Source organism: Mesitornis unicolor, unplaced genomic scaffold (assembly GCF_000695765.1).
Source record: "Mesitornis unicolor isolate BGI_N332 unplaced genomic scaffold, ASM69576v1 scaffold14083, whole genome shotgun sequence".
In the NCBI taxonomy this organism is placed as follows: domain Eukaryota; kingdom Metazoa; phylum Chordata; class Aves; order Mesitornithiformes; family Mesitornithidae; genus Mesitornis; species Mesitornis unicolor.
In genome coordinates this window covers 27,821-40,498 of record NW_010174056.1, presented here as the reverse complement: position 1 = coordinate 40,498, position 12,678 = coordinate 27,821, and the positions used below count along the sequence as shown (strand labels likewise).

The following is a 12,678-nucleotide window of genomic DNA, read 5'->3' as shown; positions in this document are numbered from 1 at the left end:
CCGGAGAGGGTCAGAACGGTTATTCGCTGCTTCTGTAGAGCCAGTCAGCCCGGGTCGGGCCGCGCTGGTGCGTCTCTGCGAGGGTGGACTGCTACAGTGCCCGTACCGCGGGGTCGGGAGCCGCGGTGCAGCCTGGAAGCGGGGCGCGTGTCCCTGACGCTCTGTTTCTGTTCGCCCTCAGCTTGGGCCTGGAGCAGAGGCTGTGCTAAGTCTGCCTGGACTACCGCATGTGGGCAGAGAACCGATGACAGAATCTCTGCCTGGCCTGTCAGTGCCCGGCCTGAGCCCAGGTGTCCTGCTGCATTCGTCCTGGCTGTAGTAGCTGCAAATCCTGTTGACGTGGGGTCTACCCGAGCTAAATAGTCACTGTAAGGCCTGAGCTCTGTTTGACACTAATGCCAATGGAGCAAAAGATTCTATAATCTGAGCACAGATAAATAGGAAAGGTTGATTATGTTCTGTTATATATGTTTTGGCATCATGCACAAAAGTATTTAGCTAAGCTTTACACTTCTAGAACACACAGCAGGAAAACTTTATGAACACTGCAGACCACATTTTGTTCTTCTGCTGTCACTTGTTTTTTTTCTGCGTAGGTGAGCAGTGCATATCGATATGGCCAGTGAGTGCTCAGGCACTTCTCTGCAGCTCCTTGCCAAACTGCTACATGATACTCAAGAAGAAGATGATGATGATGATGATGATGATAAGGAACATGTGGTGAGAAATGCTGCTTCTTTTACATGTTTTACCATAGCCTAACCTTGTTAACTGAGGAGAAGGAAATCTCTCTTTTCCCAAAGTGAGTAAAAAGAGAATGAAAACCTTAGAAGGTCTTGGACTGCCTGAAATAGCTAGAAGACACTTCTACGGTAACAAGCTCTTGAGGGAGGTAATAAGGAAGATGCTCTAGGAAAATAAGGAGAGATTGTGACCAAAAAATGGGAGGGAGATTTAATTTTTCAGCCTGAAGGAAATGAGAACATGTAGTTGAAAGAGCTTTAGATATTTTAGACTTCCCCCTACTTTTCCCTGAAGTCTGCCAGAGATGAAGGCAATTACAGCTAAATACTTCATATGCAGGGAAAAAAGTTGCTTCTCAACTTCTGAGTAAAGGCAAAAATATCCAGAGGGAACTGAGTGTACTAATTCTGTGTGTTCAGCATTGAAGAACTATAGAGATAACTGATCACTGAAGTACAATAGATATGTTGGTGACTGTAGAATAGGGAAGGGTAAGTAATCATTTTAAGGTGAATGATCTGAATGATTAATGAGAGAAATACCTTTCCATACCGATTCATCTCAGGACTAGATGCGAATCACAGCTTTTGGAATACATACATTGTTCCTGCAATATGCAACTGCTGCTTTTATCTAGGCATGCATATGTGCTGGGAAGAAATACCCCAGGAGGGCCACAGATGCCAACAATCACAATGTAGAAGGCTTCTGTGAAAGTTCAAAACTTTTCCAAGTCTCTTAGGATTTTGAACAAGTTATATAATTACATGAATAACAAAAATGGCAAATGCCTCAGTCTTCCTCCAAATCCCTCCTCAACAAGGAGCCAGGTGGCTGACCTTGTGGCTGTGCTTTAGTAGTGGCAATGGTAGCAATATTTGGGATAAACGAGGTGCATATCCCTTGAAATTTTCTACAGGAGGTGGTAGATGTGGCCCTTCACACTCTAACTGCCCTTTAGCTGTTTAATGCCTGCCTTTCAAAACTAGCATTATTGCTGTACATCTTTGCAGTAAACATCCTGATTTTAAAAGAATTTGTTTACATCTTATTAATAAAATGAATGGCACTTCAGAGACAGAAATGGAAAATTGCCACAAGGGATGTCAATTAAGTCTGAGTCAATCTGGGTAAATTAAAATCTTTATTTTGATTTCATTTAATGTTCTGTGCACACAAGGCACTTCTAACAGACCAAGGAATCTTTGTATTTAGAGAAATGCCTCACATTGGCCTATTAGCACTAAATTGATTCATAATTAGAGGAAAATGTTGTTGCCTCATATGATCTCTACTGTCAAAAGGAATCCAAATACTGTGATGGAGTTCTCATGTAGCACCCTTGGTTTTCTGAAATATTTTCATGGCAGGCAAAGCATGGAAATTTTGCCAAAATGCCATGGAAACTAATACTCAAAAAGCACATCTGTCTGTAATACTGTGCTTCTGGGAGTCCTGCTTAAACCCAGTGTGTCAAGGTCTCTTTCTGCTGGGTGAAAGTGAAGAAGAGAGAATGTTCAGTGGTTCAGACATGAAATTGTGGGATAATATTTTTTGGGTTCTAGCAAGGATTTGTTTGACCTCAGATAACATTTTATATTTATTGATATTATCATTGTTACTGAGCTGGGCTCTATGAAAATTGATTGAAGTCTCATTTGCTTTTCTTACAGCCAGACTGTTCTTTTAGCACCATGACTCCTGGTAGTATTGGACCAGCAAAGAAAGAGACCACTGGTAAGGAGGAGTGTTTGTATCTTTTAGCATTCAATCCCATGTTAGCAGACTGTAACAGCTGTAGTAAGTTACCACTGATGGGGTTAGCTTCAGTAAGACAGTGGTGACTGACCTTTGGGCTGGAAATAGCATCGCATTTTTACAATTACACTGTAAAATTCTTCTTTTCCTAAAAGCTTAACTGCAAAATATACAAAGAGAAACAGAATGGGTAACTCCAGAGCATAGCAGCCTTAGGTGGTGATGAGTACAGAGCACAGCCTGGTCATGGGCTGAGAGGAGTCATAACTGAGCAGCAAAGAGCTCCACATAAGTACTCTCATGGAAGTGTTAATGCTCACTTAGAGCAATCAGGAAGATGGGCTCCTAAGTACTCACCTGAAAGGACTTTCAGGGAGTAAACTGCATAGAACTGAGTCTATGCCTACAAGGAGGAAGAGATATGAAACATACCGTGAAATGCAGTCATACCATATTCCCTCTAAAAGTTTCACAGCCCTATTTAGACTACACATAGGGAGAAATAGAAGCTTTCTTCAGTGTTGCCCTCAACAGACTGAGACTTTTTTTAGTTATTCTCCTTCCTGCACCCAGTTCTTTTCCTGAAATCAGACTACTACATGCTTTACCCAACTCCAGGTGTTCTGGCACCATATAGAAAGGCAGACTCTCAGACAATGAGAAGGAATATCTTGAGGGTTCCTAAATTTGTGTCAACACCTTGGATTGTACTCAGGAAAGAAAGGAAGACAAGGTTAGTCTTGGCAAAGTTAATGTAAAGTTCTTCCTGGAGCTAATGCTGTCACATTATTTGGCAGCTTAGTTATGAGCTGTAAGAAAGATGGACAAGGACCAGGATGAGTGTAGCAGGAAAGGAACTGTGGCAAATATAACAAATAAAGTATTTTTGCCTTAGATTCCAACAGTAACCAGAGATTCTACCATAAAAACCTTCAAGTTGCAGATTTACCAGCTTACTAGAAAATATATTTTTTCACGTGGGACAGGCATAAACTGTAGTATTATGCCCATGAACTTTCATGTGTCTTCACTACCTTATCTGGGCTGTGCTCAGTAATTAATGGGAAGAGCTGGATTTCTATTTAAGGAGGAGGTCCTTTTGTGAATTACTCTAGTCACGTAAAAATCTCACGTCAGGGGGGCTTGGGGAAACATTAATATTCATACTTCTACATTTTATGCATTTTGAACTACTAGATATTTTATGGAAAAAAGGAAGATTTCCTTGACATAGAGGTTGTGTAAAGGAGATTTAAAGGAAAGGAAGATAAAACATCCTCCCTCTGCAAATTCTCATTCCTAAGGTACTGAGATGGAGACTGTAATCATTAACTAGAATGCTCTTAATGCAAAGATCTTTCTAAAGTCTAAAAAAATCTACGTTTTCAGTAAAACTAGAGGAACAGAGACATTCCAAAATATGACACTGTGATATTTCTCATCACTTACAGGTACTTTTCAAGCGAAATCTGAAAACAGGAAAACTATTTGGAATACAGAGGAAGTCCCAGAAGGATCTGAATTTGATGATAACTGGGACCCTAGAGAACAGCCAGAGTAAGTGAGCTGAGACTGCCTGCATGGGCTTTACACAGTATTAATGGGAATATGAATCAAACAGCATCTACTGCATTTGAGTGAAAGAGCCATCTGAAAAGCTTGTGTCATGGAAGGAGAAATGAAGGATATCGATGTTGCATCTAAAGCAACATGTGAAGACTGATTTTAAACTCTCCCCTGGGAACCTTCTGATTTCATAAGAGAAATGTAGAGTTGGTTTTTCCCATCATAAGATTACTTGCGGTGTCAGATACTTGTATAAAGTGGGATTAGAAGGGGAAGCAGGCCAGCGAAATTATTTACTAGCTTTCAAATATGCCATTTGTTTGAAATACCTGTCTTTTCCCGCTGCAACCAAGATGCATTCATTTTTCATATTCATAAATTCATAAACTATTCCAACTTATATTTGCATTTCAAAGCATTACGTTCTTTAGAGACAAATAGTACGACAGGAAGGAAGGCTATATGCCAAAAGTTTTGAACTTTTAAATCTTGTCATTCAACCTTAGTCTGTCAAGGGACAGGCTAAAACTAGAGTCTTTTCCCTTGCTCATAGAAAAACAACAACAAAAACATTATTGAAATAGATACAATCAGGCACGTTAGTTGTAGTCTGTAGAGGTCAGAAAGTCTGCAGGGTAAATCCATAAAGCAGCCTTTGCATTTCTAATCACTGTGTTCTGATGCCATATCCTGGAGTGCTAAATGCTAGAGCAGATGGACTTAAGCCCATGAAGCTGCACATTGTACACTCGTTTGTAGTCCAGAATCCTCATTTTCCTCTGTACCTAAATCATTAGGTGTTCAGTTTCCTGATCTAAACAAGAGATTGAGACCCACATGAACTTAGAGCATTTTTTGGCATTCACCTGTAGCCTCACATACTGTTGTACAGTTGTTCTTGAAACCATCACCTGTGAGTAGAACACACTTTCTTTGCACTGTGGGCACAACAGAAGCTTCTCTCATGCCATTTTTTGGCCCTTCCCCTCCCTGCTGGATAAAATACAGTGCTTCTCTGGCCTCAAAGCAATTATGACCTATGTTTCACAGATGAAAAGAAAGCATAAGTCTTTGTAACACTTCATCAAATTGAATCAAGGAAAATTGCCCAAAAGGAAAACAGATGGCTAGAGAGGTGCATCCACAGCTATTACACAGATTTCTCATTGACTTAGGAATTACTATACATGTGTATGAACACTAAAGATGTGAAAAAGGCTTTCTATACATTCTTTTCAACAGCTTCGAGAAGTGACTCACTCCACTTATTCTGCTCAATTTAGTAGGGGTAATGTATGTTCTAAATACAAATTTAGTTTGTATTTCCTCATTCATTAAGTATCAAGAGCAAAGAAATACGTGATTCTACATTTTGTAGATGTGCAGGGGTAGAAAATAAGTGTTGGCTGAATGCAAAAGAATTAAAATTTGGCAAGAGAGTGTAATGCTCAGGTGGCGCTAATAGAACAGAACACGTGTAATAGCAACAGCCTCCTTTTCAAATCCATTTCCCAAGAGTTTGTGGTGTTTGACTGGTTGATAAGTATCATATTCACTTGTGATGCATTTCCTGATCCTTCAAAAGCTGCTTAGTGAAGCAGAGGCAGCAAAGTGAGTGACTTGGAAGGTGGAATGAATGATCTTGACCTGTATTCTAGCTAACTCAGTCATGAGTCTGAACAGAAACCTGGTGCAGATGAGTTGAAGCCTTGAAACTGAAAAGGAGAGGAAGAGAGAGCATGCAATGAGAATATTTACAGTCCTCTGAGAAATACAGTCTCCTTTGCTCTCCTGCCCCTTCTCCAGTATTATTAGGCAACTGCTTCTCTTTCTCAGGTATCAGATTTTATTCAAACAGTGTGTGGGAACAGAGGACGTCTTCTTTGGGATGAGCAGGAAAGACCCCTCTACAGCCTGCTGTGAAGATATAGTGGTGAGCTGAACCTGCATCTCCCATCCCTCCTTTGTGCTCTTTCTCTGCCTTTTTCAATCTTGCAGCCTTCTTGAGGGACAGAATGTAAACACCAAGCTCTATTGCTGCCTTTGGCCTCCTGTAGGATTTTCTTGTAGTTCTTCATGCATTTGTGGATAATATTTACACTTGCTAACCTGAGGAACTCATATATCTCCTCAAGGACCTAGTGTACTCAAGAAAATCTGTGCATACAGACTTGAGGCAAATAAAAAAGTAGCTCTAAGATGAAGTTTCATCTTGGACACAATTTTGGAGAGGAGAGGGGCCGGGAAGGAGATGGTTTTCATCTGCCTGGATTTATTACAAGGTATGAGAGTTAGCAGAATGCTACAAGACTGACAGTCTTTAAAGTTACAGGTATCAGATCCTGTCCCATTATTATATGATCAAAGACCTCCTTGCCCTCTGAACTTCAGGACAGGTAGAACTGCTGTGCATTTTTTCTAGTAGAAGCAAGCTGTCCTTGAAATACACAAAGCAAAGGGGTTTGCCGGATGTAAAATACTTGCCAAGAACATTATCAGCTTAGGTTTTTGAAGAAAACAGGATATCAACACACATCACTAAGCTATTGAAAGCAATTATTATCACTGTCGTATTTTCTCCAATACAAATTACCGACTCAGAATGTTGCTCTTTGACACTAGCAAATATTGATGAAGATGAGATCTTTTATGGCTTGCAGAGCTATGTCTCTAATCACAACTTTACCTCTGCCCATCATTTCAGATTAAAATCAAGCTTCCAGAGACAAAGTACTCAGAAATCACAGTAGATATCCAGGACGAGGTTCTTGACCTTAGAACTCCCAAAAAGTAAGTGAAACACAATTGATGGATGTACAGTTAATATCTGGTTTGAAAGGAGGTTTAACCAAGCCTTCAACTGAATGCTGTGTGGAAAGCAAAGCTAAAGAAGAAGATCAGATTATTAATTGCACATGAGAAATAGATATAGATAAAAGCAACCATAGTCCAGCTGTAGGTGTATAGTGTGCTAGCTTTGATTCTGCAATACTGCGCTCTGAGACAGATTTGAGCTACTTAAACAGCAAGGCTTCAAGGGCCAAAAATGGCATAAAAAACTGCCCGTGGTCTTGAAGGACTTCTTGTGAGCGTGCTTTCCAAATACAAATTTGTACAAATATATAACTGAAGATGGCCAAAAATGTGCAGACACATTTTCAGAAGTTGAAAGCCAAATTGTGAGCATATGCAGGCATGGATGCAGAGATGGAAATGTTACAGGGTTTCGTTAAAGAGATTTCCTTTTGAGTTCTTTATTTTTTTAATAGAGTTATTTCAAACCTACAAAGATAATCAACTGACATATATATACTCTCAGACTTCCTCCCTATTTCTCTCATTGTGCAATTGCCCTCCCTGAGATTTCCAGATAATTCACATGTGTTTTGCTTTAAGTCCTTCACAATAGAGTGCTTTCATAAGAAAGCTTAAACCTTTCTGGGATGGCTTGCTACATTGAATGGGATGTGGGAAGATCCATATGTGAACAGCTTCCTGCAAATAAATTCAAGGTGCAGGCCATGGATTAAGGCCAAAATAATTCTGCCTCTAGTGGACTAACTATAGAAAAGCCACCCTTCTTACAGATAAAACCAAACTGAGTTTGTTACCCGCTGCTTGAATTTAACTCAAAGGTGCAACAGGAGTGGCAAAATGTTTGGAAATGCTGTCTCTGAAACTGGAAAATCAGGAGGAAGAATCGTTCAGCTAATGACCTGCAGAACCTATAGGCAGTAAAAGAGGTAGCTTAGTGCAGTACTGCAGAGGTAGGAAAACCTCAGCATCCCTTTTCTTTTGCAATTCTTTTTGGTGACTCAGATCTGCTGTTATCTTAGTATCCAGGTGTGTCTAGTCACAAGCCTAGCAAATAAAAAGTTTGCTGTAAATCTAATGGTTGCCTGAGTACAGCCTGAGCCAGTGCTGCTTTCACAAATATAAGTGCAAGTCTTCTCGATATGAAAGAAACCACAAGATTTCAAGTTCTACATACTACAGAACACTTTCCTGTCACGGATGTGTAGGAGGGCTCAAGGGAATTTTTTCCAATTCTGTAGTCCTGGGGCTGATTTTAAGCCAAGCTTAGAATTTTAAGGATTTCTCCAAATTATAGCAAATGTCTATCTTCAGTAGGTGTGGTGCAAAGGTGTTTTGACTGTACCTCTTTCAGCCATAGCTCCTACAAGACAGCTGAAAAGGTCTGAAAAAGAATCAGCATGACTTAAACCCCAATTTAAAGTAACCGCCATCTATGCTGCAGTGTTGTCTTGTTGGGCTTTATACAGTTTGGCTGGGCAGATCTCTTGATTCTGAAGTCTCCTTGCTACTGTTCATGCTGTCAATAAAGTGGAGGCCCAAGACTGACCCATCATTCATATTGTTAATATATAAGCCTGGGTGTCCAGACTCTGCATGAGTAAGTAAGTCTGAACTGTTTTCAATAAGAGTTGAATGGATCCAGACTGAGACTGCCTTGTGAGGAGGTAAACCAGAAGGCTTTTCAGCTATTCCAGGAAAAGCTGTGTATCTAACATAGCGAGAGACTCTGAAATAGTTCCTGAGTCCAAGATCCAGCTTTTCTTTGTGTATTATGTGTCTAAGCCATAGGTAGAGGATCATTGAATTAATCTTCAGTGTAGGTTAGCACCTCAGCAACTTCGTAACTGTAACTCCATCCTCATACCTGAACTGTGCTTTGCAGTGTAGACATATCCTTTGTGAAACTGGACTGACTAGAATTTCTACTCAGGCTGCACCACTTATTTCTTTTTACTAGAGGACAAATTCCTGAAGACACATTCAGACTTTAGGGATTATTCAGATTTTTACCACTGAGAGGGCATTATCAGTGCAGCTCCTCCTTCCTCTGCATTTAAAATGCATCACTGTGCAAAGGCAAGAACAGTGGAGAGAGCCCACAGTCCATCATTGGAAACTGTTGTCATAGCCACAGTCAAAAGAAAGGAATAGTGTTGGAAACATTTCAGGGCCTGTGTAGCTGTGCACCACAGGAACCCCACAACCTGTGATGAGAACAAGATCTACTGAAAGAAGATTCCTTGGTAAAAAGATTGGCAAATTGCGAGACTAACTTGCAGTGCCATCTCAATTGCTCACCCAGTCTGAGACATTGAAATTCACTGTGTTCTGTCTTACAGGAAGCTGCTACTGCATCTCCCCTACCGTGTAGACAGCAAGAATGGTAAAGCTCGTTTTCTCTCTGAAGAGGAAACCTTGGAAGTCACCTTGAGGGTATTAAGGAAGTTTGATTTCATAAATTTTTCCTGATGGATAGACAAACTTTGAAAAAAGTGATCTCCTAGTTTGAAGTTTTCTTGAAAGGTAACTGGTGATGAAATAGCAGATTGTTTCCCTTGACCAGTCCAGGGGGAATATTCCTGGAGAAAGTGAATGAGTCAGGAGGAACCCTCATAGCACCCATAGGTTCTATGAGCTGAGGCTGTTCAGCCTTTGCATTGCTCTGGTTCATGTTCTGCTTCCTTCAGCCTGATACAGGCTCTGTGAATCAGAAAATAGGATATTACAATTCTGTAAGTCAGAAAAAGTCTTTTTGTGGTTATGGCTAATAAGTAGCACAGTGAGGTTCTGGCCAATGAGTCTGATGCTTAGTTACTGTTGCAAGACTTGCAAGTGGTAATACTCTTGTTTGGCCTCCAATACGGGGACTAGTTCAGGATCTCCTCTCAGCTACTTCTTGATGAAAAGATCAAAGCCCTTCAGGGATCTATACCACATCTGAGGCTTCTTTACACTGGCAGAACAAGGTAACCAAATGTAGTTGGATTGTTGAACAGCTCAGCTCTTTTGAACAGTTTTCGTCAATGTATGGTTCGGTGTCATCTATTCACCTGCTGTCCCTCTAGCTGTATTTCTGATCTTGATTAATTAAAGAATGTGTTCTAATGAACAGTTCCAGTCACCTTTCACTCTACCGTCTCTACATTATGTCCCAAGAGGCTTCCTAAAGGTAAGATAAGAGGAACTTTGCATAACAAAGCATCATGCAAAATTTTTCCTTGCTGAAATGCAGCAAAAACTTTTATTTGGCCTTCAGGTCCAACCTAGGGCTACAGAGATGGGTAACCAAGATGTTCCTCTTACTGGTTGCTGGGCAAATAGATTTATTTAACATTGTTAATCATGCAGGAAACAAAACTATTTGGTCAATGATCAAAGTGGAGAGGACAAGCAGGGCCTTGCGTGTTGATGAACTTTAGATACACTTAACCAAAGCTTACAAGCACTTTAAAAACAAAATGTCTTGGGTCTCACATTCTTCTGGTATAGAAGTAGAGAAAAATCACTGACCAGCAGCTAGGTTGCAGACAGCACCCTTGAAGCTAAATTTGTGGCAGGCTGTAATGAGAAGTCGAATTCTCCGCAGTGGATTGAAGACACTGACAGTGAGTTTCCAGGTCTATTTTTTTGTTTTGTCAGGAAGTTTCATAATTCACAGACTGTTTATAATATACTGCATTATAACTCTATGACAAATCAAGTTGATATCTAGGCATTTCAACCACTTCCCTTAAAAGTGGACCCATTGCTTTGGTCAGAAACATACTACCCAACCTCTGCTTTAGTGTTAATGCACTGGAAAACAGATACCTCAGTATTCATTGCGAGCTATGAAATATGCTTATAACACTAAGGGGCTACTCCAATTTATATTCTCTTATGTTTCTGTAAATTGCATTTGAATGTCTCTTATGCCTACTCTACAAAGCTGTGGTGGGGAAGAGCAATGCAGATGTATGAAAAGGCTGACATCATTCCTCCTGACTCAGTTGCCTGTGGTTGCCAAGAAGTTACAGTAAGGCTGTTTCTTGGAAGAAGGTTGCCTTTGTGGTCTCTAGACAATATGCTGCTTCATTTTTGCATTTCTTATGCAGATTACAAGAGAAGTGGAAGATTGACCTGTATTTATACATAAATGAAGATATCATTTGCCCAAATTCATTCAGTAAATCCATGGCAAAGCAGAGTATAGCTCTGCTCTTCTGAGCCCTATCCTCAAGGTAATGCTGCCTTTATAGTTGGCAGTAGTAACTTACTAAGCCTTAAATCATCAAGTTCTGCTTAATTTAATGTCAATGTTTGATGCTGAAAACAACGATGGATTTGGCTTATTGTGCATCTCTCCAGTGTTTTAGTTTCCTATGGAAATGAGCATATGCCACACTGGTATCCATGTCCTATTTTCTTGCCAAATATTTTCTAACCTAGGGGCATTTTATCTGCATTCAAGAGACAAAAATTTGAGGTAAGAATGTTTTATAAGACAGTTGGCTCCTGAGTACAGAAAGGAAATCCAAATTAGTACTGCCTGAGGGGGAAGATCTAATGTGATTTGTACCTACTGGCCAGTCACTTTGTCCACCCATACTCTGGGCTACAGCAGCTCATCCATACCACTCCAGGAGGGGAAGCTGGCAAGCGGGTGACACAGCAGGGTAGGAAAGGTATTGCAGGGACAGGGGGATATGCTGGCAGGAGGAAGCTGAAATCACAGTGTTAGAGTGTACGGACACAGGGAACAAACTTGTAGGAAGCCAGGTTCTGTATTTTCCACTGCTCAAAAAGATGAGCTCTACTGCTGTTTTCACCAACATTGGTCTGGTGGTGGGCAGTTTGGTGTTCTGATCCGTCCGTTGCCTGAATGCACCATCACCACCGGGAGATCCACCCACATTCTTTCTTTCTTCCTATCAAGGAGACAGAAGCTGCCCTAGGCAAAAGGTTGTTGGTTTTCTTTTTCCATGGATCTTTCCAAGAGGAAACTGTTCAAAAAGACATCCAGGCTGCCAAGATTCCCAGAAATCTGGGGGCTACTGCCAGCTACAAGAGTTAACTTCTTTTGCGAGTGCTTGCAGGCAGTTTTGCCTTGCTGAACTAGCAGTGGCAGAAATCCTTTTGAAGGGGATGCAAAACCCCCTTTGCCTCTGAATATCAAAGTTGTTGTCTAAGTACCACTCCAACACCTGCAGGCATCTTAATTAATCAAAATTATGAGCCCAGTTAAACAACCCAGCCATTAAGCCCCAGCTATTAAACATCATCAAGCTTTATTTGGTTCCCTAAGAAACATCTTGATTAAATGTATTGCAGTTAAGTAGAGGGTACTGTAGCTGTGGAATTGAGATAGAGGCTGTTTACAGTAGTATCCCAATAAACGGCGTGTTGTCATCTTGCTGCCTTCATGCATTCTGTCCTCCAGTTGTGGTGGCAGAGCCACCATTCCCATTTTGACTTGTTCCTGCCTTCTGGCAGTACTATGATGTTGTACTAAAGCACACAGCTCAGCTTGCTCTGTGTGTTTCACCTCCCTTCATATTCTGCTTTGTCCATGCACTGACCTTCTGAGGCAGATACTTTCCTCATAGTACAGCCTGAGAAAGAGAAAACCGAGGGGAGTTGCTCCATATAAATGCCTGAGACGGAGCAAGAACTTCAGTCTAGATTGTTCCCTTAAACCTGCAGTCTAGCTTCTGGGCTGCTCTCATTCCCGTCTTCCTCCAGGTCTGCTGTTGATATCATCACATGCCCCTTGTATTTGTTTTAAAAGGAAGACTACTTCATTTTCCTGCTCGT

General features: G+C 40.9%; 1 protein-coding gene across 1 annotated transcript; it reads left to right on the top strand.

The window, feature by feature from the left end:
• Positions 1 to 615: 615 nt before the first annotated feature.
• PIH1D3 (PIH1 domain containing 3) lies at positions 616 to 9,354 on the top strand. The gene is made up of 6 exons (XM_010180924.1): positions 616 to 717; positions 2,418 to 2,481; positions 3,954 to 4,059; positions 5,905 to 6,001; positions 6,773 to 6,858; positions 9,225 to 9,354. Exons 1-6 carry the CDS (start codon positions 616 to 618, stop codon positions 9,352 to 9,354), a joined length of 585 nt encoding a protein of 194 aa, XP_010179226.1.
• Positions 9,355 to 12,678: the final 3,324 nt, after the last annotated feature.

Bases quoted from the DNA above. Each gene is read 5' to 3' on its own strand.
- PIH1D3 (XM_010180924.1), top strand. From the start codon at position 616: ATGGCCAGTGAGTGCTCAGGCACTTCTCTGCAGCTCCTTGCCAAACTG. The intron at 2,482-3,953 runs GTAAGGAGGAGT...CATCACTTACAG, and splicing joins AGCAAAGAAAGAGACCACTG to GTACTTTTCAAGCGAAATCT. The intron at 6,002-6,772 runs GTGAGCTGAACC...CCATCATTTCAG, and splicing joins CCTGCTGTGAAGATATAGTG to ATTAAAATCAAGCTTCCAGA.